At 35.9% G+C, this 27,632-nt stretch overlaps 1 protein-coding gene across 1 annotated transcript in view; it reads left to right on the top strand.

Annotated features, from left to right (window-relative positions):
- Positions 1 to 27,632, top strand: part of robo3 (roundabout, axon guidance receptor, homolog 3 (Drosophila)) — a 138,906-nt gene that overhangs the window by 11,923 nt on the left and 99,351 nt on the right. Inside the window, exon 2 of the mRNA XM_056466568.1 lies at positions 5,983 to 6,309. Coding sequence (XP_056322543.1) covers positions 5,983 to 6,309 — 327 coding nt within the window. The remainder of the gene's footprint in view (positions 1 to 5,982; positions 6,310 to 27,632) is intronic.

Here is a 27,632-nt window from a genome sequence, read left to right as displayed (position 1 = left end):
CTGGGGGTTACCAAACAAGGGGCGGAGTGTCAGTGGAGCAGTGAAGCTAGCATTTTGCTTAGACGGGCTTTTCTTTGGAAGAAACGCTTAATACTTCGTTACCTGCGACTTGTTTGTGTTCTGACCACATGTGTTTGGTTTTATACTGTAATACAATTAGCCACTAAGCTTTGTTCTTATGATGCTTTTCTCCAGGGTCAAGAAACGCGAAAAGTCAAGAAAACGCGAATTACATCCAAATACTTCAAATATTGTCTGTGTTAGTAAATTCAAGGCTATTTATGAAATCCAGGCATAAAACTGTATGACAACGTTTCAGATGACAGTTCTAGAGCCTACGGCTAATAAATCTGTCAGATTCTGGAGTGTATTCAAGTTCCAAAGAAAATTATAAATAATAAATTATCTTAAATAAAACAAATACATTTATAGAGATGGTATTTAAGTATATAATTTCACTCACCTGGGAAATTGAGGCCACTTGAATGGTTTGTGAGCACAATTAAGTGCACACAGCATGCCATATCATCTGATAATTGTAGGAAATAATTCCAAAAGGCAATTGACTGTGTAAAGCCACATAAAACAAAACAAAAATACAATGTATATGCTGAGTTTAGCGGCTAATCACCAAGAATGACATGACGGTGACCAGTGAGACCTAGCTGTCACTTAAATGGCCTCACCCTTAATTAGGCAGACTTAATAAAGCTTAATATAAACGAAACGGATGAGTTATAAAAAAAAGTCACCCCCTCACAGTTGTCATGAAGGGTAATATTAATCATATGCACCAAAACCATCTTTTGTACCAGGCTGTAAACATGTTTTTATCAGCTGTAAAATTGGACAATTTAGCATTGCAGTCAGTGAACATCTGAAGTTTATGGAGCCAGCCCCCAATGGCGAGTCGATGAATTGCAGTTTCAGTTACTTCCATATTGGCTTCCTGAGGGAGAGCTGGAGGTAGCAGCTTGGTTTTACACTGATACATACATTACAATTTTGAATTTAAAACAATTTAATAGTCACAAAATTAAAATGAAATAACAAAATATTTCTTTGATAATTGGAAAATAATATTTGAACCTGAATCTAAAAAACACTTTTCTTGCCACAATAAAAAAAATATTTGTAGAGAAACCCATGTTCTGTTGTCATTAATATTTTAATAAACTTTAAAAGGTCACACTGTCCGAGATATTAACAAAAGCAAGTGATGCCTCAAAGTTTGATTGAAAAAACATAAACGGTTATAAAAATCTTTATAATCATTAAAATAAATTTTGAACAATATTAATGATATGACGTAGTTCCAGAAACTTTCTACTTCTCTGTTTATTTATCTGATTTTACGGTCAGTTTCTTTTGACCCCTGTCGTTTAAAAAAATATCTCACGCGTCTAAAAGCCTCGTCCATTTTGCGAGGTGCATGCGCAGTCAGTCGAGGCCCACGACGCGGCGCCAGACGAAAGTATAAATCAGCCTTAAAGGCAGCACTAGAGACTTCTCAGTTGCACTTAAATGAAGACCTGCCTCAAGAAGACAGCAATTCCAATTGCTCTATTGGAACTGTAATGTGTGGCATAGGTCGGATAATGAGAAAAAACAAGTATGCCTGAGCATTTTTACAGTCATATTTTGAATTGTGCTAAAACAGCCCCAGAGTTCAATTTAATTAAAACATCTTTTTAAAAAATGTACTTCTGAAAGTGCTAAGTAATTGTTGGCATCATTGCTAGTGTTTTTACTAGATTGCTAAGTGAAATAAGTTTAAATGAGTCTAAATGTGATTTAAGACCCTCAAATGATTTGGGTTCCTCCTCCTGTATGGCTTAATAGTATTTTTAGACGGTTGTTCTCATCTGCCATGTGAACATCATTAATCTGATTGCTTAGAAATGTAATCCCTAACAAGCCACATGGTTTGAAGTTTCATTCATGTCTGTTGTACAAACGTACAGTATGACTTGAAAAAATGAGTCGCTTGCCTTGGCGAGCGCCTCTAATAATTAATGCAGGCAAGATTGTCTCAGTTTTATTGCACTCCACGTCCAGAAATCAAAGCACTTCCCACAATTCACAGAGGAGCCAAGCAGCCATTTGTGACGAGGTTATTAAAATTAAATCACCTTTGTTCTACCTTATTCACTTTCTTATTTGAGCGCTTCTTTCTCACATTGTCAGTACCATAGACATTTTAATGTTTGTTTTTAAGTATTGTTCTATGTAAGATGCTTTTGGAGATGTGTTATCTGCCTCCGAAGCCCTTTAAAGTGCACTGTTTTCCTAAGGCTTGACCACAGAATTTCTCTTTGAGTCCATTGGGTTGTCAAAATTCCCCAAACGCTCATTTTGAGACTTGTTTTGTTCAAGTAGCGATTCTAGCACCTAATAATGTGCGGCATGGTCCACCATTTATCTACAAGTCTCGGAAACTCAGGGTGAAGATTAATCGGCTTTCCAGATGTTGTTTTCAAATTCTGTCTTAGTCCATCCCAAGTCCCTCAAGTCTTCCCGAGGTCACATTTAGGTGAGATATCTGCTACGTTACTAGCCGTTTAGCTGCTCCCCATCTCTTCCCCAGTCTTACATCTCCTCTGTGGCAGGTTGAGAGTGTTTGGCCTGTTTTATTTATAAGCCTGTTCTTGGATTCTTACCCCACTGTTTCTCCTCCACCCCCTGCCAACCGCAGTCTGTTCGGCAGTCCATAAGTGTCCGCTAAAAGCTATTAGCCAAACCCTGGCGGTCTCCGCTCCCTCAACCCAGCAGGGCCACGGGGCTTTTTGTTTTCAGAGAGTAGAAGGGCAACAGTCCTGGGGATTCAGAGGTGAACACAAAGCTTGCGGTTTGGCCTTTGGTGTCTCTTGCCCAATGTACTACTACTGTAAGGTCATTGTGTCATGTTATTCATGGCTAGAGTAAAGCAGTCGGGAAATGGGTTTGTTTTAAGTTGCATTAGTCTCTAGCTCAAGGGTGTTTATCCACTCGACTGAATATGAAGTAATAAGGCAAAGTAAAGCCTTGTAGATCTGAATTGTAAGAAATAATCCTTAAAAGCACTATTTTTAATGCCATGTCACTGGTGAAACAGAGTACTGTTAGATTAGAGTTCATCACCAAATGCATTAGAGTTGATCCCCTTTTCTGGATTTTGGGGTAGTGAGGGATGCTTTCCCAGTGGGATGTTTATAGCTTTTCTTTTCTAAAGCTATCACACGTTTTACATCACCAAGTGAAGAATATTTTCAGCATCCTTCTCTCTTTCTGACTGCTGGAAATCACAGTTGCTCCTCTGTCACCAAATTTAAACCCCACTATAATTGTTGCCGCCGGTATCGGTAATTATTTCCGAAATCACCATGCACAATGATTCACTTTCATCCCTAGATATCTCCCGATGGCTAAAATTCCCCGGTCTTGTTGAGAATCAGTTTGTGTTGTTGTTATTCACTCGTAATTGTCCCACCACCACACTGTCATTCAAATTGGGAGAGAGAAAAGCAATTTCAAAGCTTTCTGAAAGCCTACCTGAATTACCATACCACCGGTTTTTCCACCCCCTGACAAATGTATGAAACAAAAAAAAAAACATTGGCAGTCAGCATGAATTCATATGCACCTTAAAACAGAAGACAAATTATACATACATATCCCAGCATTCCAGCTACTGCAGGATTGAAATGTATTTCTGTTTTCTTTGATAGCTGTTGAATTTAGAGCATGTAATTTTCATACTGCCAGTTGATATGATGAGAATATGAGCAATACATGTGTATAACGCTTTAATTTTACCTAGTCGAGTACTGGGGGAAACCGTACTTTACGTTCTTGTCAACAGCAACATGAATAATCAACTTGTAAAGATTGCACTGCTGTATCGGGTGCTGAATCAGAGACTGTAGCAAATCTACAGATGTTTTTGGTGCTTCCTGGGGATTTACAGTGCTTCCTTACAACGCATGAAGCTTTTTTTTTACATTTTCTTATGCCAGAGATTGCAGAAATGTATACTGAATCATATACAGTGGTCCTTGTCATTTGCATGAGTTACTTTTTAAAAATAACCCCCAATAGGTGAAATCTGTGAAGTAATAATTTTTATTTTTTCAATTATTATAGATGTTTTCTGACTGTAAACCCCCTTAATACACATTTTATACACTCTTCTCTGACAGGCAGTAATATTTTCACACTTTTCTCTCTTACTCTCAAAGTTCAAAGTTTCGTAGAAAAATAAGTCCAGTATCATAGAATGAAACCAAAGATCAAAACCTGTTGTCAGACGCAAACATTCATCGCTGTCAGCAAAAGGTTCATAAAGCTTTTTAGCTTTTGTGCAGATAATGTTGGCATCCGGCTAGGGCTGGACCGATAAATGATATTATATCAAATGGCAATACAATTTATGTCAATAACAATGATAAGCTCTGCTCCATACTTTATACTCTATATTGATCTAAAAGCCAATCACACAGCAGAAATATGCAACAATGGGAATCTAAAAGAATCCTATATGTTATGCCATTTATTGGACCCTCTTCTTTTTGTGGCTTCAGTCATTGTTGGGGTACTCTTTTAAATCTGGAAGCATTAACAATTTAATTTAAATAATTATTGAGATTGCATTTTTGCCACATCGCCCAGCCGTACATCCAGCTTAATGTTCTTTTTCCTGCAGTCACTGATCAACAAAACTAGCATACTCCATCCTTAAGGGGGTCACATGCTGGATACGCCACACATATGACAGTTGGACGTAACACACAAACCGGACGCGCACATTCACATGTTTTTTAAAATGAAATTATTCAGATGGCACTCTATGGCATGGCACATCCGGTGTGCGACCCCCTTAACGGTGGTCTTGCAAATCTTTTTGCATCCTAGTTGAAACTCACACTGCTAGCGATTGAAGATTTATGTTTATTTGGCAAGCTGAATGCATTCCATACTGTCATACAGGAGACATGGATTGATTGACAGTGGTCAACAGCCAATCAGCACACAATGTGCTGTAAAAAAACTGCACGAAAAAAAATCAGCGAAACTGCGAGGTCGTGAAAGGTGAACCGCATTATAGCGAGAGACCACTGTATATATCAATAATCATTTATAACTAAATATTTCAGACAATGCTTCCCTGATATGGACAAGTTTTAATGCCAATCTGTGTTTTAGGTGTATTATTACAAGAAAAGACCTAGAAACTATGTCCTGAAAGACCCAGGATTTCTGTGTCTCCTGGGTGTGAAATGCAAAGACGTTTGGAGAAAGTCTAGATTAGATTGTATAGATATAAATGAAGAATTTTCTTTGACTAACTCTCTACATTATCAGGGCTTTCCACAGTGAAATGATCTGTTCCCGTCAACATGGATGGAGTTATGTGTGTATGTTTGACACAAACACATTTTGTGTAAATGCATAAATGGTTTTTGTCAAAAATGATGTATTTTTTATAAAATCTGCATATGAATTTTGATAAAACGTGAAGATAGAATAAAATGCTTTTTATCTTTTTATTTAATTTGGTCATATATTCTTAGTTAAGACATTTCTGAGGGTGAATCAGTTTTATCTTTTTACTTTGATGTCATGGTTTGGAAACCTCTCTGTCAAGAATAAAAACACACTAAATCAAATAGTTAAGTGGTCCAGTAAGCTGACTGGTGTGTCACTAGCCAATCTGGAGGCTGTGTACACCCGGTAGCTAAAGAGAATTACTTATTCCATTTTAAGTGACACTGCTTATCCCCTACACTCAGCTCCTTCTTTCTGGTCGCAGGTTTCTAGTATTAAGCTGTAGAACCAAACAATACAAAAATAGTTTTATACCAGCAGCCAAACTTAACCTAACCTAACCCAACCTAACCTAAAGTATATTTAAAGTTGAATGGGATTGTGTATTGAATGACGATTAATTGTTTAAACTAAATTCACCCAACTGCGAATACTGACCCCTGCGTTTCTCTCTTAAAGGATCCCGACCCAGGTTGGAAGATGCCGCACCTCGGATTGTTGAACACCCATCAGACCTCATTGTTTCCAAAGGTGAGCCTGCAACTTTGAACTGTAAGGCCGAAGGAAGACCGACCCCCATGGTGGAGTGGTACAAAGATGGCGAGCGAGTGGAAACCGACCGGGAGGATCCACGGTCTCACCGCATGCTCCTCCCCAGCGGCTCCCTCTTCTTCCTCCGAATTGTTCACGGAAGGCGCAGCAAGCCCGATGAAGGCGTGTATGTGTGCGTAGCGAGGAATTACTTGGGCGAGGCCGTCAGTCGTAATGCCTCTTTGGAGGTCGCAAGTAAGTCAGCTCATTTGTACTCTGATCCTTGCCTCGTGTCCTCCTCCTGCAAATTTCCGCAGAGCTCATCTATTTTTTTTTATCAATCTATAAAGCTTTCCCATTTTGTCCCGCTCTCCTCATCTTTTTCCGCTCTCCTCCATTTCCACTCGATCTTGTTTAGTCTTCCGCTGGCTGCGGCGGCCCATAACCATCGTCCCTGGATGGAGTAAAGCACTGAGGTCATTGTTAGTTTTAGAGGAGGTAATCTGATTTGTGGTATTAATGTAGATGGATGGTAGCCGGTATTCGAGATAAATTCGGCTCCAGAAATAGCCAAGAGAAGAGCGTAATGCTGGTTGCTTCCAGGTGACAGATGTTAAGCTTAAAAAAAAAATCCACCCGCGTCTTGGTGTTTCTCGTGGATTGGCTCCAGGTTTTAACAGCAGGGCTTCCCATATCCAATACGCACTAATTAAATGCTGATGGCACTATTTGATTTCAGTCATTAGATTATCGGAAATTTCATTATGCTTCCACGATGTTATATTTTCGTCATGTGACCTCAAAGCGATCGCTCTGTGATTTGTCATACAGAGTCATTTTCAGGTGGCCTGCAGACCTTAAATGCCATCGTCAAAGGAGCAATCCTTCACCTGCTCCAGTATTTCACCATCTGCGCCAAGATATCACTGAGACATAATAGTCCCCGAGTTCTGGCACCGCTTGAAAAGAATAGCACCATTCTCACGCAATTCAAAGCCAAAACGTAGATTTAGTCTCCAGCTACTCATAAATCCTGTCTATTAAATTCCATTCTCGTGGCAAAATGCTTAAAAAATACCCCCAAAGCATTCACAATTCAGTCACACTCAACTATCTAATTAGGATCTGAACCTCCCTGTTGAGCTTGAGCATGATTTTTCATGCCTGCTGCAATATCTTTATTTAAAAGGGAAAGCAAAGAAACTATATTGCCTTTGATGTCTTTGGGATTCATTGAAGTTGCTGCGCTATCTGGAAATAACAGTTATTTACTGCTTGAAAATATTTATTCTCCTTCTCAATGAGAACTTTGAGAATGTTTTTTTTTCTTATCAGCAATATTTCTTTGATATTTCCTGATAAGAAATGTTCTTAAAGTTGGATTTGAATCATAACTCGCTTCAATTATACTAGTAACCGCTTGATGATATTGCCAAAATCCTTAACCTACATTTCAGATTCATTTATTAGTGATATCTGGTGCCGTGCGGGTTTCAAAACCCCAAGTTAAATGTAAGTTCCTGATCCATTAGGGCTAGGAACAGATGGTCTGTTGAATAAAACATTTTTTTATTGTTGCCGAGAAAATGAGTTTTCCAAAGTTGCCTTAAAGATGGCGGTTTTTCCTCTGAACATGATAGAGACACACACTATCAATTTTATTCTCGGGAATTAGTCTGTCTTGGAAACTCTTTTTACAGCAGTATCTAAAAAATAAGCACTTACCTCAGTGAACCGAATACAAGCTAAACGCATAATCAAACGTCTGAAATCCTCACATTTATGCCTGCAAATGAAAGGTTTTTGGATGAGTTCTTCTCACATTGAGCAGAAACGTTTGCAGTCTCAAACGGAACTGCCATTATCATTAACTGTAGACTGAATGCGCGCAGTGGAAAGAATTCTGGTTCACAAATAGTTCTAGAGCCCCACAGGAGTTGATTCTAGGTCTAGAAACCGCACATCTTCGCCAGCTGTCTGTCCTGTCCTTTATTCTTGCCCCCATCATCCCGGTGGCCTATATCATTAGTTATGATATGTTTGTCCCTCTTGTGAGATGACAATGTGACATTTCCTCTCGGTATGTCTGCAGAATAGGTCTAAAACAAGAAAGAATCACATAGATGCGGTCATTAAATGTCAATTTACAGCTTTGTCGGTATGTTGTCTGCCTAAAAAAGAAGATCATTTGGACTAATGTTATTGTAATGGGTACATCAGCATATGATTGACCACATTTACACATTAAATCTTTGTCGTTCCAAGCCTGAAGGATTGTCTTTGATGGACAAATGCTTTGTTAAAACATTAAGTAACAATGCAATGTTAGATCCCACTGATGAAAAAATACACAAGCAGACATTTTAAGAAAATGTGTTGTTTTGTGTTTTACAGTAGAAAGAAAATCAATGAATAAATGCACTATTTGTGACATGACAATGAATAAATGGACTACATTCACTCATTCATTCAATAGTTTTGCTTCGGCTTAGTCCCTTATTTAGCCGGGATCACCACAGCAGAATGAACTGCCAACTATTCCAGCATATGTTTTACACAGCGGATGCCCTTCAAGCCGCAACCCAGAACTGGAAAACACCCATACACTCTCACATTCACACATGCACTCATACACTACGGCCAATTTAGTTCATCCTATTTAGCTATAGCATGTCTTTGGACTGTGGGGGAAGCTGGAGCACCCGGAAAAACCCACGCAAACACAAGGAGAACATGCAAACTCCACACAGAAATGCCAACTGGCCCAGCTGGGACTTGAACCAGCGACCATTTCGCTGTGGGGCAACAGTGCTAATCTCTGAGCCATCTTGCCACCTAAATGCACTATAATATCATTTAATATCTAATAACATAATATGTAAGTTCCATGTAGAAGGGCTGGACTAAAAATAAAAAGACTTATGTAAATAAATTAAATAAATAAATAAATAAAATTAAGATTCTTTTCTTTTCAGAATGCAAAACTCAAAATTTAAGGCTGATTTAGGTTTAGTTAACTGAAAAGCATACCTTTCAGCATGATACAGCAATTCAGGGAACATTCTGTTTATTAAAAAATGCAAAAACAGACTGGTTAAAAATGTTTTATTAAACTATTGTGCAAAAGTCAGTTATTTTAATTATGCAAAATTAATGAAGTTTGCCCTGCGCGCTCACGGTTTTTAAAGAAACTTCTTTGGTGCGCTAATCTTGTCAATACTACTGTTCAAAAAGGTCATGATTCGCACTCATCAAGTAATTTCTTCGTACTGTTTTTATTTTTACATTCTTCGGGTGATATAAAAACACAAACGTTTCAGCACAATGTCTTCCTCAGTGTGTCACAAATTCAAGTTTTTTAATTATGCAAAAGTAAAACAAATAAGCTTGAAATGCAATGAAATACATAAGACGATTATTGTCTCAAACATATTCATATATCATAAAAAAACGTATCATACCAAAAAGTTCTTAGGTAAAATGTATCAGAAGTCAACTCAAAATTTCTAAAAGTTTAATGCTGGGTCCACACGAGATGCAAAGCACCTCACTCTAGATTATTGGCACGATATTTTTCACCTGATTTTTTTATATTTGTATGGAAGATGTGTTTAAGGGAAAATTGTGTGTGTTTATATGGCAAACATATGATGCATTTCACGTGATTTGAATATTCACCTTTATTTGTGTGTGTTAACTTTTCATGTAATCTACTTGCATGGATTCTTAAATTTGCATTTGAAATCCCCATGTGTAGTAGAAATCCCTACCAGTAGAAAGCTACTATTGATATTAGAGGTTTATGAAAACAAATCAATGTTTATATGTGCTTGACTCATGTGGTTCGACATTGCATTGGTATCTTGTGTATTTTATGGCTATCTGACGTATGAAACAGTACTTTAAATATGTGCCATGCAAATTAAGAAATCAAAGTTTTGTCCTAGGACAAAATTACTTGATTTTTAATGCAAAAACAACACATTTTATGAGAAAAGCCCTTTCAAATAAGCAAAATTTTCAATGCAACAGCCCTTCATTGTGTGGTTAAATGGATAGTTCACACAAAAAATTACAATTCTGCCATAATTTACTCACTTCATATAAAAATTATATGAGTTTCTTTCTTCTATTGAACACAAAAGAAGATATCTTAAAATAGTGAGGGTAACTGGTATCCATTGACTTCCATATTATTATTTTTTCTATTATGGATGTCTATGGGTACCAGGAGCCAACATTCTTTAAAATATCTTCTTTTGTCTTCAACAGAAGAAAGAAACCCATAAAGGGTGATATAAGAACCATACAAACCACACGAGGGAGAGTAAATACAATTTTTGGGTGAACTATCCCTTTAATGATTGCTATACTAGAAGCATATCCTCCATTTAAAATGTAATATTAAAATTCAAATTCATCGATAAAATCCTAAAAACCATCCAACCCTGTTTGTGGGCACTCTGATGATGAGATTTGGGCACATATTGCCAGTTCTCTCATCATGGAGATCATCTTTCTCCATCGTGGCACGGCTCCATCAGCCAGGTGGTGGGCGAGAGACGGGGACGAAGGCTCTGCTGCCAGCTCTGGAGCTTGTCTGGTTCACAGGTTTTGGGGGATTTGGCAGAGAGAGAGAGGTATATGTAGGGAGAAGGGGAGGTAGAAAGATAAATAGAAAGGAGAAGGAGGGAACCCATATGCCAGGCGTGTTGATCTGCCACCAGCAGGCAGCGTGTCGTACATTAAGAGGGCACAGATCTTCGGTCAAACGCGAGATGTTCTGGTGAGAATAAACAGGCTCTCGGCCCGGTCTGCGTAGGAGGGACCGGATTCCCAGAGAGTGTTTTAACAGCCTGTTTATATACGCTGCTTTTTGAAGGCGGTATTTATGGCGAAGGTGATGAGTTATGTAGGCACGGTTACATTACTCAGATGATGAAGCCGGAGCTGGGATGATTTACAGCGACAGAGCCCTCACACTTTAAATGATAGATGAAATGCAATGGCTCTGGGATGGTTCATCTGCGGTTTGTGGTTTATTCGTTTTTAAATGATGCTCTGCGTTTGGTGTCGTCTCTCTTTATGAGCTTATTGGAAATTGGCAGCCTTTGGGAACTTCTATTAAAGTTCACTGAAAAAAAAATTATTCATTGGATTTGCTCATTTTCTTTTAAGATAAGTGGTTGCAAATGATTTATATAGGCTGACTTTAAATGTTCAACTTAATATGTTCAACTTAATCTGTTTGTTTAAATTCAGCCCATAGAATTTGTTTGCAAGCACTTACCTTAAATAGATTTAGTAAAAATTTCGGGGTCTGGATGGTTTGCTGGAGAAACAGGTGAAGATGGAAAAAGCAGCTGTTCTGTGGAATGTTGGGAACGAACAGGTGAAAGTTAGATATGAGGCCTGGTGTGTTTTCATTGGCTGTTTTCATTGGCTGTAAGAGGCGGGAGACTTTCACACTTTCCCATATATGGGAGGGTTCCTGAAAACCTGTTGTACTGAAAAAGAAGCAGTCAGCAAACAAACTGGTTTGAATTGTAACAAGGATTTCCATCATTTCAGTTACCAAGGAGGAATTTCATCATTCTCAATACCACAGCAAAACAGTAATACATGTTGAATGCGTTTATTTTTCTATATTGGGGTTTATATTTTGCTAATATTGTATTGCTTTTGGCTAATTAACAATATATAGTAATTATTTATGCAAAGTAGAGTGCTTTTAATATTCAATAATAATAATAATAATAATAATAATAATAATAGACATAATAAGAGTAGAATTATTATATCAATACTTTATTTATTTAATTAATTATTTAAATTAATTTGTTAATTTTGATTATATTAATAATATTGTATATAAATTATTATTTTATATCATTATAAATATAAATACATTTTTGTTACTTAAATGATGAAAAAACTAAACAATGTATTTTTATTTATTAAAATCTTGTATTTATTTATTTCATTTTAATGTATTTAATTTTAATTTATTCATTAAAATGTATTCACAAATAACACAAATAAAATGAAAACAAACTGAACATATACAGTTGAAATCAGAATTATTAACCCCCCCTTGATATTTCCCAAACGATGTTTAACAGAGCAAGGAAATGTTCACAGTCTGTCTGATAATTTTTTTTTTTCTGGAGAAAGTCTTATTTGTGTATTTAGGCTAGTATAAAAGCAGGTTTTACATTTTTAAAAAACCCTTTTAGGGTCAAAATTATTAGCCTCTTTAAGCTTTTTTATTTTGATACAGAACAAACCATCGTTAAACAATAAAATCTTCTCTGTTAAACATAAATTGGGGAAAAAATAAACAGGAGGGGGTAATAATTCAGGGGGTTTAATAATTCTGACTTCAACTGTAAAACCAAACGTACTAATAACTATCAATAAACACTAAAAGCAATTAATAAACACTCACACTCACCCACAACCCCCCAAATAAATCTAAATTCCACCATTCTGCTGTCGAAGGAGGGGTTTCCTAATGGGTCACTCTGCACCTCTAGGGTTTAAACTGGAGGCATCCCGACAGATAAGCCTATTTATTTGAAGCCCCTCAGACCAGGACAAAACTAAAGTAATAGTGGCTTATGTTCAGTAGGGCATGCTGTCCCCCCTCTGGGCCGCCTGCCCTCCACGCTATTAGCATTATTGCCTTGGATCTGCCCTCAGTGTGGGTGCTGAAGGCTGGTCCAGACTTTCAAACTCCTCCATATAAATTGATTACGAAAACCAGCAGAAAAGAGCATTGTAAAAGAGCATTGTAAAGCTTTTTAATTAAATCAGAGCAGTCTTTTACAGTAGCTCTAATGCACGGCACACCCTGATGCGGCCATAAAAAAAGAAAAAAGCGACATGAATCAGATTTCTGTGATCCATCTTCCCGTCCCCCCAGTCTTCTGCTTTCATCGTGACTCAGAAGGCCATTTCAGTCCCACAAAGCTGCTAAAACTTCATCCAGACTTGTGATGAGATGCATCCACAAAGTAGATTTATTATTGCTGAGCTTCTGTCGTGAATATGCTAGCTTTTAATCTCCCTGAATTTTTCAGAGTGTTTTAGAGAAGAGGCGTCACATTGCAAATGCATTCCAGCCAAAAAAAAAAAAAAAATGACAAAAATAAAAGGAAATGTCAATGAAAAATGATAAATGGATGGATGGATGGATGGATGGATGGATGGAATATTAAATATGGATGGACAGATGGATAGGTGGGTAGATAGATAGATAGATAGATAGATAGATAGATAGATAGATAGATAGATAGATAGATAGATAGATAGATAGATAGATAGATGGATGGATGGATGGATGGATGGATGGATGGATGGATGGATGGATGGATGGATGGATGGATGGATGGACGGATGGATGGATGGGTGGGCGGACGGACGGATGGATGGGTAGGTGGATGGATGGATGAATGGATGGAATATTAAAGATGAATGAATGGATAGATAAGTAGGTAGGTAGAGAGATGGATGGATGGGTGGATGGATGGATGGAATGTTATAGATAGATAGATAGATAGATAGATAGATAGATAGATAGATAGATAGATAGATAGATAGATAGATGGATGGATGGATGGATGGATGGATGGATGGATGGATGGATGGATGGATGGATGGATGGATGGATGGATGGATGGATGGATTGGTGGGTGGATGGACGGACGGATGGATGGGTAGGTGGATGGATGGATGAATGGATGGATGAATGGACAAATAGATAGAATATTAAAGATGAATGGATGGATAGATAAGTAGGTAGGTAGGTAGAGAGATGGATGGATGGAATATTAAAGATGGATAGATAGATGGGTGGGTGGGTGGATGGACGGACGGATGGATGGGTAGGTGGATGGATGGATGAATGGATGGATGAATGGATGGAATATTAAAGATGAATGGATGGATAGATAAGTAGGTAGGTAGGTAGAGAGATGGATGGATGGGTGGATGGATGGAATATGATAGATAGATAGATAGATAGATAGATAGATAGATAGATAGATAGATAGATAGATAGATAGATAGATAGATAGATAGATAGATAGATAGATAGATAGATAATCCTCTCTAAGAAAGGGGTCTGTTTCAGTTGTGATTATTTGAGCTATTAATCTGCCTGTCTTCGCTAATTGTATCAAATCAGCAAAACTGACCCAGTCTGTCCAGACATGCATGTGTCTACGTGTGTGTCCGTGCAGCAATAATGAGATCATTTAGCCCGTGGAGCTCCAGGGGTCAGGGAGACTGCTGACAGGACGGGGTCATTCGGACACGGGGAGACTCAGGCCTTCTGTCCCCTGGCTATTTAACTCTCTCACCGCCTAATGAATTAATTGAAGCCAGCCACGAGTAACACTGATTACACATGGCCACTTTGGATGGAGCAGGAAGGTCGAGAGATATGCAGAAGAGATAGTCATAATAAAAGACTGTGAAATAAAGAGGGAAATGTAGAGGGAGAGAGAGAAAGAGTGCATGTTTTGCTGAATGAGCAACAGGTGGTGCGAGGAGGAGTTCGGACGAAACCCCCACTCAATTTGATAAGCAAGGGCTTTTGTATAGTCAGGGTTATGACCAGAGCGGGCAGGACATCAGGAACAATACAGCCCAATGGGACACCCTAGGGAGCCATCAGCCACTTTCTATAGTTGCCACCAACTCTCTCACATCAACAGCTCTCGTTTGCCTTAAGCTGCAGCAGTTTACTGATTGAAGCCTTTTTTTCAATTGGTTTGAATGTCAATTAGCTTGTTTGATTGATTATTATTATTATTAGTAGTAGTATTAGTAGTAGTAGGAGTAGTAGTAGTAGCAGTATAATTAGAAGTCATAGTTGTAATAATAGTAGTGAGGAATGTACTAGTAAAATTACCGTTTACTAAATCAGGGCTTCTCAAACTTTCAGCCCGCAACCCCTAAAATAATAAAACCAGTGCCTCACAACCCCCAAATAAATATCCAAACGTTGCGCACACACCAATAGGTGTGTATATACACAAGCATATTGACAACACGTACGTAAAGTGCAGCAGTCTAACAATCATATAATTTTATAGTCATTTATTAATTTGTTCGATTTAATATTAACCTTACCTAAAGAGACTGGTGGGCACAACGTTTTTCAAGTCTATTCTTGGTTTAATTTTAGAGACCACTAATGGAGACCGCCAATCAGAGCTCATTCAATATTCAGTTGTGGACTGTATTTATTTTTAATGTATTTAATTGTCGTAAAGGTGTCAGAAAGTTTAACCTGGTGCTATGAAATCAGTCTGCTGCAGCTGACGCATTGGAGCTGTGTTGTTAATCTAACGTAAACACACCAATCCTATGAAAAAAAATATTGAAAGGCTGATGGCTTTTCATTTGCATGTTGTTTTTACTATTAACAACTGCTATTCTGTGGGTTAAAAGATTGTAATTCTAATAGTTTAATAAAATTTATTTGACTTTTGGAAATCACCAAGTGACCCCCTGTCATTGTCCCGTGACCCCCTAAGAAGTCCTGACCCACACTCTGGGAACCACTCTATTAAATTACTGAAATAAATGTATTTGGAAATTTAATAAAATTACTAAATAAATCGTAATATTAAACACAACAACAACAATAATAAAATGTTGTCATTTTTTTGTTGTTAATGGTGTAAATAAATTAGAATTAGAACAAACATTTGTTGTTGTTGCTGTTGTTATTATTATTATTATTATTATTACTTCTATCAAATGTATTAAATAAATTACTTAGTGAAAATAACTTGCATTAAATTAATATCTAATGAGTAAATATTCATAACCAATATTTATTTAACCCAGCTATTCTATATAATAGCAATAATAATTAGTATTGTTTTTAAATATACATTTTCTTACTGTTTTTATTATTATTATCATTTATTTATTATCATAGACTGTAGGCTGAAGTACTGAAAGTATTGAAACCAAACTTAATGTGTGTGATCTAGACCTGACATTGGATAAACTATGTCAGTTTGCACCACCTTCTGGGTAAAATTGACAAACAATTAAATTCTATAAATAGAAACCATACAAAATTGATCAAATGTCTTTTGAATAGTTTTGTCTCTTGGTATGAGACTGGTCTTGTTAGATTCCTTGTATCATACAGAGAACATTGATATAATTTATTCCCCAATTGACACGACTTTCTGCCCACCATCTTGAATTGGCTTGTTGCCGTGCTTGTTTATGATGTGGCAGCTGGGCTGCTTGGCCCCAATAATTGCTGCTTTCACCTATATTTATTATTATTATTATTATTATTATTATTATTATTATTATTATTATTATTATTATTATTATTATTATTAGATATTCTAAAAAAATTTCTATCTATCTATTATTATTATTATTATTATTATTATTATTTTAATTATTATTATTATTATTATTATTATTAGCATTATTATTAGCATTATTATTAGCATTAAATATTCTAAAAAATAATATCTATTATTATTATTATTATTATTATTATTTTAATTATTGTTATTATTATTATTATTATTATTATTATTATTATTAGCATTAGATATTCTAAAAAAACTATATCTATTATTAGTATTATTTTTTATATTATTATTATTATTATTATTATTATTATTATTATTATTATTATTATTATTATTAATATTATTATTCTTGTTATTGTTATTATTATTATTATTAGTAGTAGTAGTAGTAGTAGTAGTAGTAGTAGATATTCTAAAAATGTTCATAGTATCTATTATTATTGTTATTATTATTTTTTCAATAAATAATTATAAACCACATAATATTGTTCATAGCAAAAAAAAAAGATTGCATTAATTTATAATTTTTCTATATGCAATAAATAAATGCACATTACATTACATATGACTTTTATTTGTAATCATATGAATATTTTTTCACGGAATGTGGTCCTCAAATTTCAGTCTTTGAACTTTATCATTTCGTGAAATTTTATTTGTGCTCTTGCTTACTCATATCCTTTATTAAACTGCTGTTTCGCTCTGTGGTTGTGATTAAATGAATGTGTAATCATCGCTGTTGACTTTGGGGAAAGTCTGACCACTGTAGGAACAGTTTAATTGCATCTATTCATTTTCTCAAGCGAGATCATAAAATCCTAATTGTCCGTTTTACCAGCGTGCTAAATTGCAAGGTGAGTGTAAGGGCTTCCTGTAAGATGGCATGTTGTTTGAAAAAAGCCCATTATCCACATCTGAACTCTACCCTCAGTTTTTTTTTTACCACCGACTGTATTATTATAGAGCAGAAAGACAACATTTAAGCTTAGAATAAAGTTAGTAAGCCTGTTTAAGTGTCGTGATTGATGGGAAGCAGCCAGTGTGAATGTGAAATGATTTTCCCTCCACTGCATATGTGTCTGTGCAATCCATATACCCGAGAGTTTGTGCAGGCACCAGCCCTGGGATGATTGATTGCTTCTCTCGCGATGGCATTGCCAGCTGGCATCAGGGAGATGGGAGAGAGCATTGGGCCAGGATATTGGTCTGTGTTTAGAAGGTACGAGAGCATAGAGAAACACACGCACACCGCCAGCAAAAGCAATACTTGCTTAAGCTGTTACATAACCTTTAATTCACATCCTCTTTTTTAGCTATTTCAACCCGTTATACGTTTGTTGAACCTGACATCACACAATCTCCAGATTCAAATACTGTATGCTAAAAGCCAACAACAACATACATGTAGACATAATCTGTCATTCAATTAATTTAATATATCATGATAATGATCGTGTTCAATATTGATATCATGGGCACTTTAAAATATGTTTAATTATTACTTATAATTGAAACTTTAAAGGTGCTTTTTAAGAGTATTCAGATTGTTGCATTAGCAGTGGTGTTCATCACAGCACCAAATGAAGGCTTGAAGCTTTAATAGGAGATTTATTTTCAGACATTTTCACATGGTAATCTGGCCAGTGACATTGAAAATTCTGTGACTGTTCATAGGCCTTTTATTCATTCACTTTGTATACAGTAAGGTTTCATTTAACCTCAGTTAATTTAAGTACACTCAAAAATATATAGGAATAACAAATAAGATTTATGTGAATGTGCATATGCAATTTCTATCCATTTGGATTATATACGTTTAAAATAATTTAACTAATAAATTGTATGTGATTGATATTTGTTAGTTAAACATAAATGAAACAAATAAGAACAAGATTTATGTAAGAATGTCAATAAATCCAACGTGTTTTAAATGCTTATTGGTTCTAGCTTTTTCTACAGCTGGATATATTTATACCATATTCATATCTAATAGATTTGAACAGATTTAGATTGATTCTAAGGAATCTGACAACATACATTTAAAAAACCTGACAAATTAAATAAAATCAAAAGCTAACGAACAGTTAATGATAAACTATATCGTGATTATTATTTTTTGAGTGTAAAGTCAATGTAATAATAACTACAAAAGCATTTATCAATCTTAGGTAATGTTAATTTCTTAGTTAATGCCTAATAATGAATTTAAAAACTAATTTTAATAAGGTTAGAGATTATTCATTCATTCATTTTCTTTTCGGCTTAGTCCCTTTATTAATCCTTTATTAAACCGCCAACTTATCCAGCAGCGGATAACCTTCCAGCTGCAACCCATCTCTGGGAGACATCCATACACTCTCATTCACACTTATACACTACGGACAATTTAGCCTACCCAATTCACCTGTACCACATGTCTTTGGACTGTTGGAAAAACCAGAGCACCCGCAGGAAACCCACGCGAGTGCAGGGAGAACATGCAAACTCCACACAGAAACGCCAACTGACCCAGCCGAGGCTCGAAACCAGCAACTGTCTTGCTGTGTGCGTCACCCCAGTTAGGGGTTAATAACTTATAAAATAAGTTATATATTTTTAATCAGGTTTAACATATAACTATTACACAGCTGCTTTAGCTGTTGATTTAACCATTGACTAACGTTTACTAATGAGACTATTGTGAAGTGTTACTTATTGTACTTTATCTCGTACACTTTTTATGTAGCTTTAAGGTGCCAATATAGACTCTTTACATACAAAAATGTACATTTTGATAAGGCATTGCCCCAATGATAGCCATTTCTGAGTGTGTAATACTATCTATGTCTTATCCCAGATGATCAGTCAGTCATTCATCTTTTACTAAATGTTGTAACTACTGCTGTCAAACTACCATTAGTCGAGATTAATAGCTTGAAAGCACTATTTATATTGGTGTCTGCAATGCAGCAAGTCCAGAAACTGTAGTGTACACAATAAAATAATTAATTAAAGATTCACCTTGAGGTATGATGTACAACTGAAAATAGTTATAATTGGCTATTAAGAGTTTTTTAAATTCAAATGAATAGGACATAGAAACAGTTTCCCATACAGTATGTCACAACTTAAAGGGATAGTACACCCCAAAATGAAAATGTCCTCACTATTATTAAGTTTCCAGTCCTTAATGAGAACTGAAAATTCTGTCATTATTTACATTCACTTGTAAAACGCCTATTTCACTTCCTTTCTTCACTTGAAAACAACTTAAAATCTTAATACAATGCAAGTGAATGGCTACAGGTTTCCAGCTATCTTTAAACTATTTACTTTTGTGTTCAACAGATGAAAGTCAAAAAGGTTTTGAACAAGTGAAGGTAAATAATTCAGTTTTGTGTGAACTATCACTTCAAGCAACACAAATCTGGCCCAGTTCTTTGCTTGCAAATGTTCAAATTCAAGGTCATTTGAACAAGAATGAATCATACAAGCACTCATGAACAAAAGATGACAGTTCAATTTCATCAAGCAATGTCAACCAATCAAATTCCCCAGCCAATCTAATCAAACTCGGAGACCGTCCACGTCTCAGCACGCCCAACACTCGTGATGTCTGCTTCTATATAATGCTCATCCCACACCTCCTTTCAGCAGATGGGCTCACCTTGAAGGATCAGAGGGTTTGGGATGAACAAGAATCCCTCCCCAAACCCCTGCGAGGAAAGGCTTCAACGTCAAGCCTTATCCCGAGACCTGTCCCGCTGATATGCACTGACGCTTCACGCCGCGCACTCTCACAATCTGACTGCTCCGCTGAGTTTGAGCCCTGTCTCCTCTTATGATTTCACTACCACGTGCGTTGTGGTAAAAGAGTGCTGTTGATACCACGTAGGCTCATACACCATTCGATTTTTCTGTAGTCTATTGAGAATACATTAAACAAGGAACATCTTTGCTGGTGGCACTTTGAATATTTCAGACATTATTCTTGCGATTGTTGATGCTTTTTGCTGTTTTGTATAAAACATCAAAGCTTTTTGACAGTGTGTTTGTGCCATTTAACTTTATCAAAAGGCATTAAGTCCACATTTTGGGCTTCCTCTGTGTATTATATTGGTTGATCTTTTGTTTCATGCACATTACTGTAGAAAGAACCTGTCCTAAAATCAATAATTTTTTTTTGCAGAAGCTTTTCTACCTCGAGCGATCCCCAGGCAAATGTTGGCTGTGTCTACCAAATAAAATTATTTTTTTTATAGTGCTCCTAGCAATACAAACCTTTTAGAACATTTTTAACAAGATAGTACAATATATATTTATTGAGTATATATATATATATATATATATATATATATATATTAAATATTTAGAATGAGTGTATGAATATGATTGAACTAAAGATAAACTACTTTTAGTTGTTTTAGTTAATCATGGGAAGGTTACTTAAAGCGCATCTTTTAAAGGCTTAACATTATGTAATTATTGTATGTTATAATTTGGATTTTAATACGTAGATTTATATGGTTTATGCAAAGTAATGTAGATTTTTACTAATATTTTTCGGTACCTAAAGAATTTTGGTCATACTTTACAAATAAAGTTTCATTAGTTAATGTTAGTTAGTGTATTCACTAATAATCAATAAAATTTCACAGCATTTATTAATCATGGTTTATCATTTAAGCCTGGTTTCTCTCAGAGCCTGGTTTCTCTCAATGTTTTTTTTCTTCACTTCCGCCTTTAGTGAAGTTTTTTTTCCCTCTCCGCTGTCGCCACTGGCTTGCATGTTTCGGGATCTGTAGAGCTGCGCATCGTTGGATTTGCTCTTCAGTATCTGGACTCTCAGTAGTGATTATTAAACCACACTGAACTGAGCTAAACTGAACTGAACTTAAACACTACAAACTGAACTACACTGTTCCTATTTACTGTGACCTTTTATGTGAAGCTGCTTTGACACAATCTACATTGTATAAGCGCTATACAAATAAAGGTGAATTGAATTGAATTGAATCATTTACTAATATGTTATCAAAATGACTTAACATTAGTTAATGCACCGTGAGTTGAAAAATGAACTAACAATGAACCACTTCATTTTTATAAGTATACTAAGCGGAGTAAATACTGTAGTAATGTAAATACTTTAGGTAAAGATGAACTACTTTTAGGTGTTTTAGTTAATCATGGGAAGGTTTCTTAAAGTGAATCTTCAAAAGGCTAAATATTATGTAATTATTGTATGTTATAATGTGCATTAAACTATATCAATTTTTAAAGTTTGTGCAAAGTAATTTACATTTTCACTAATATTTTTTGGTATCTAAAGTATTTTGGTCATACTTTACAAAAAGGTTTCATTTGTTATTGTATGAACTAATAATGAATAACATTTTACAGCATTTGATATCTAAAGTATTTTGGTCATACAAATGAGGTTTGATTAGTTAATGTTAGTTAGTGTATTTACTAGCATAAACTAAAAATGGATAACATTTTTACAGCATTTATTAATCGTAGTTCATCATTCACTATTACATTATTAAAATCCAGAGTTGTGAGTTAAAATTAAGTAACAATGAACAACTTCATTTAGGGCGTGGCGATTAATTGTAAAGAAATCGACATTCAGAACCAAATTTTTTCAGGTTGATTTTTTTGTCATGTGACGCTGCTCTTTTTTTACCCACTACATTGACAAACAATCACTCAGTGCCACAAACTGAATGTTATTTACAACTTTATTACTTGTTATTCACAGCAAAACCAGGTTCAGTTCACTAAAGTAGATGCGCACGTGTCTATCATTAAGTAGGTCGTGTGCTCGCCCTCTCTGTGGTAACAGCTCACGGTCAGCAGCTCACTTCACGTCTGTTTTCGCGGACGTGAATACATCATTACATGAAGACAGAAATTACATTTTTGGGTGAATTATACCTTATAAATACAGTTTGTGACTCTTTCAACACCTTTTGGAGGTGTCCATGTCACTAAGCAACGTAAAACAATTTGGAGACTTGCAGGCACCTTTGCGTCTCTCCTGAACTTGAAAATATGATTGGCAGAATCGTAGAAATGCTGGATTAAGATCGTCTAGGGGGTCGAATCGAGATCGCAATCTTTTTTCGATTAATCGTGCAGCTCTACCTATTATTGTGGTGTATTCTGTTTGTTGGTGTATTTCCCAGTTGGTAAGAGGTACAATTTATATTTTTTGCTGTTGATCATCAGTCGCAGTGCAAAAATGCCTAGGTTAATGGTGCTAACTGATGATCAACAGTAAAATATACAAATGTTTCCTATTCCCAACTGGGAAAACCACCAATAATCAAGAATTCATAATTATTTTGGTGTCATTTGGTGTTTGCAATCAAAAAATGTCATTATAATGGAAGTCAGTTGGGCAAAAACAGCCACAAACATAACGAAAGGGTAGTAAAGTTGAACAATACAGAAGGATTAATATCAATTATCCAGTTAAAATATTCCATCGCTTTTGAGTCCATATTACCAGTGCCATAATGTTTTATCACGTGGTTGGGCTCTCATTTACTAGTTAAAGTGATGTGATAACAGTAACAAAAGTGAAATATAGTCAAGAATAAAATAAAATGCACTGGTTTATTTTGGACAGTTGGATATTTCAGTTCCCCAGATGGCTGTGGATCACCATGGGGGGATGTTTCATTAGCGGAAAGGGGGGGACAATGATGGACAAAGACATAAAGTTCAGCCCCATCCTCTCATTAAGCTGGAGAAGTGCAGACCATCACTAGATTAAAGTAATCCTCTTTCTTTCCAAAGACCATGTCTCTATTAGCCTCTGCCGTGGACGGCCACACGCGCCGGATTAGACCACATCACTAATGGACTTATTGTTGTCGGTATCTGCATACAAAAAGACCAGCTATAGGGGGGCCCGGGGCCTTCTCCTGGATATGCCATCAATACAGAGGTCCTCCCCTTATCTCCTCTACTTTTGTTCTCCACTCAGGCGTTTTGTGGGCCAGCGTTGTGTCCAGCAGCGCAGGAGTTGCTAACGGTTTACACACGCAACGCACCCAAGCACTGAATAATGATGAGTTTACAGTAGGGCGAACGTGTTAAATAGTCAACCACCCACCAAGCAGCTGCTTTGCCTCCAAAACACTCGATTGAAGTGGTTTAGTGGCTACAATGAAATTTGGGACATGAGGGAGGTTATGCAAATGCTTTGGGGATGACCTCTTATTAGGCTTCAAAGATGAGAAAATTCAAGGCTCTTCTTGTTAAGTTTGATTAATTTATTCTGAAAGTAAAAGTGATGTGGAAGTTTATTGTCAAAGAGTTGGAGCGGCCAAGCTTCCATTGGTGACTAGATTTCTTTAAAATGATATAATGATGTAAGAAACTGAAATTTCCCATAATGCATTGCGAATATGTCAGACATGCATGGAGAGGACAGCTCACCCAGATATGAAAATTGACATTTATTCACTCTGAAGTCATCGTTATGAACCTATAAAAGTTTCTTCTGCTTTCATTCATTCCTTCATTCCTTCATTCATTCATTCATTCATTCATTCCTTCATTCATTCATTCATTCATTCATTCATTCATTCATTCATTCATTCATTCATTTATTCATTCACTCACTTTAAAAAATACTGGGTTCTATTCAATTCCTTCATGTTGTTCCAACATAAATCGATAACTTTGTTAAAATTGGGTAACGCTTTATTTTGATGGTCCATTTGAGTATTAGTAGACTGTGCTTAATATCTGTTAATACTGCTCCTTCAACAGACATTTAACTGACCATAAGAAACTTTGCAAGTGTATGTCAACTTACACTAACCCCAAACCTATCCCCACCCTAACAGTCTACTTACAATCTAATGCGAATTAATTAGTAGATGCAATGTAACTTAAATTCAACAAACGGACCATCAAAATAAAGTGTAACCCTTATTTGTTTTTACAAATTTAAGTGGATTCAACATAAAACAATTAGGTTGTCCCAAAAACCACATAAGAATTGTGTTGTTTTAACTCACTTTAAATAATTAGTTTGAACAAGCAGAAAAAATCGTTCATTCTTTCATTTGTTCCTTCGATCGTTCCTTCGTTTATGCTGGTATTTTTTTTACTATCATTAAATTTGTTAACATTTTGTCTTTATATCTTTGCTTTTACATTTCATATTTTCAGTTTTCATTTAATATTACTTGTAGTCTACGTTAATAATAGCAACACTGAAATGTTTCAGTTATTTTTCCAAAAGACTGGACCTCCAAACTGAACCCCACATTTTGGACATGCGCATAAAAATTGCTTGATGAAAATGCCAAGATTCGCATAAAAACGTTTGCGCATAACTGAGTAGGATACACTTATTATTAGATAAGAAAAGATGCACATAAACTACATTGAAAACACTTTTACCAAACAAATTCCAGTATGCGCATTAAAAAGTCATGTGATTTTGTTATAAGAGATCATGTGATGATAAAAATGTGTGCGAATGGACAAACCAGCCAGACCACATTGTAAAACATTTGAACTGTTGTTTTGGTCATTCTAAAACACTTTAACAGTTCCAGTATTAGTGTTATTATATTATTAATTACCTCCAGAACTGTTAAGAGCGTCTGCGCTCTGCATCTCATGGCTTCAAACAACACCACGTGTTCCTTGCATGTCAGTATCGTCTTCTGAGGCGCAAGTCATTTATTAAATAAAGAAAATATTCACGCAGCTTCTTCTACCATAGCAAATTCCGTTTTTACTGTTGATACTTGCCGCCAGTTAATCAGGAAGTGCCGATTTGGTTCTCTTTGACTCATTGGATGGAAGTGCTGCTTTATTCGCATGTCTTTTATGCGATATTCCAGTTTTGCACAGAAATTTAATTCACATTTTTGGATAGAAACATAGCTCCTGACTTTCATTGTACGGACCAAAAAAAAAACTGTATAGTTCTGCAATGACACAAGGGTGATTAAATGCGATTAATCCTTTCAATAGATTTTTTTGGATAAAAAGATGAGAACATTTGTATGTCTTTCCCCATGGTTTATCCTGATTTGCAAACCCTCACAAGATTAACCTTCCCATCTAGAATCTTAACTCAAGCATATAGCTGAATCACGCATACAAACCTTCTATAGCTGCTTACACAAGGACACCTCTCGAAAACAGAAGAGAAACGACGTGCGATGAACATCAAGCATCCGAATATGCTCACAAAACCATTTAGCGAATCTTTATGCGGTGCGAGTGCACATTTAAAATGACTAGATTGTTTCTCTCCCTGATGGCCGTCTCTTCATTAGTCTCCTCTGTATAAAACACCAGCTCTCAGTCATTTAAATGAGCCTGGCTGTACCCTGATGTAGCTCGCCTGGGTCCGCTCGGGGCAGCTGCTGGTGGGACAGTGATTAACAGTGAACGGGGTGGAGGTTAGAGTCGATTCCTCTGGCACTGTGCCTCTGGATGCCACCGTCGGTCAAACCCCCCCCTTCTCTTTTGCAGGATAATGACAGCCACCTCCAGCGCTGCACATGCGGCCTTGCTCATAAAGAATCCTCATTTATAACTTCAATTTGTCGGCCTGACGTGGCGAGGGTCTAAAAGGTTTCGGGGAAGACCAGACGGGCCTGTTTATGGGCAGTTAAGAGCCTTGAAATGATGTACCCCGGCAGCACGTCTCATACATCTCTCCATCTCTCATTCTTTCCGTCCCTCATATTGAATGCATATCATTTCATCAGACCGGATAGTGGTGAGGCTGGGGGTTCGCTTTTGGGTCATAAAAAGATGAATTATCACTGTTATTTCTCGTCACTGTGTCCGCCGCCACAACTAAGGGGTTTACGAGAGTTGTAAAAGCTGACTTGCGTCCCATTGCAACCAAAAAATTGCAGCCGTATAAATGTTTATTTGTTTACTTCAAGTAAATTTTTTATGCTTGTGTGTTTACTTGCAAGTTCATTTTATATGTAATTCTCAGAATTTTTAATTGGTGCATTGTTTTAGTTATTGTATGTATTCGTAGACTATTTTTGTTTATTTTATTGTTCATATTTATTAGTTTATGCATGTTTAATAGCATTTTTACAGCAAGTATTGGTTTATTTCGACTCCTAAAAAATACATACAGTGTCCGCCACAGCAACTAAGGGTTTATGAGAGCTGTCAAAGCTGACTTGTGCTTCAGTATTTTTATTGTATGGACTTGTAGGAGATATTATTTGTTTATTGATTGTATTTATTTGTTTATGCATGTTTAATAGAATTTTTATAGCAAGCATTTGTTTCTCTTGAATATCTTCTAATTAAGACATACAGTGTCCGCCACTGCAGCTAAGGGGTTTACGAGAGTTGTCAAAACTGACTTGCCTCCCAATGCAACCAATAGATTGCAGTCGTATAAATATTTGTTAGTTTATTTTAAGTTGATTTCTTCTACTTGTGTTTTTATTTGCAAGTTCGTTTTATAAGTAGTTGTCTAATTGAGTTTTTAATTGGTGCATTGTTTTAGATATTGCAGGAATTCATAGACTATTTGTTTATTTTATTGTTTATATTTATTAGTTTATGCATGTTTCATAGCATGTTTAAAGCAAGCATTGGTTTATTTCGAATATCTTCTAATAAAGACATACGGTGGCCGCCACCGCAGCTAAGGGGTTTACAAGAATTGTCAAAGCTGACTTGCGTCTCAGTATTTTTATTGTATATTGTATTGATTTTTAGAAGATATTATTTGTTTAACGTTTATATTTATTAGTTTATGCATGTTTATTAGCATTTTATAGCAAGCATTTGTTTATCTTGAATATCATCTAATGAATACATACGGTATCCGTCACTGCAACTAAAGGGTTTACGAGAGTTGTCAAAGCTGACTTGCGTCCCAATGCAACCAAAATATTGCAGACGTATAAATGTTTATTTGTTTACTTCAAGTTAATTTTTTATACTTGTGTGTTTAATAGCAAGTTCATTTTATAAGTAATTATCTAATAGAGTTTTCAATTGGTGCATTGTTTTTGTTATTGCATGTATTCATAGACTATTTGTTTATTTTATTGTTTATATTTATTAGTTTATGCATGTTTAATAGCATGTTTATAGCAAGCATTGGTTTATTTCGAATATCTTTTTACAAAGACATACAGCATGAGAGTAGTGTTTTGACTTTGTTGTTGAGCTTATTGTTTAGTTTATTATTCTCTTTATTACTGTTTTATTTAT

Source organism: Danio aesculapii, chromosome 10, assembly GCF_903798145.1.
Source record: "Danio aesculapii chromosome 10, fDanAes4.1, whole genome shotgun sequence".
In the NCBI taxonomy this organism is placed as follows: Eukaryota; Metazoa; Chordata; class Actinopteri; order Cypriniformes; family Danionidae; genus Danio; species Danio aesculapii.
Note: the sequence above shows the minus strand (reverse complement) of the source record. Positions and strands in the feature narration are given on the sequence as shown.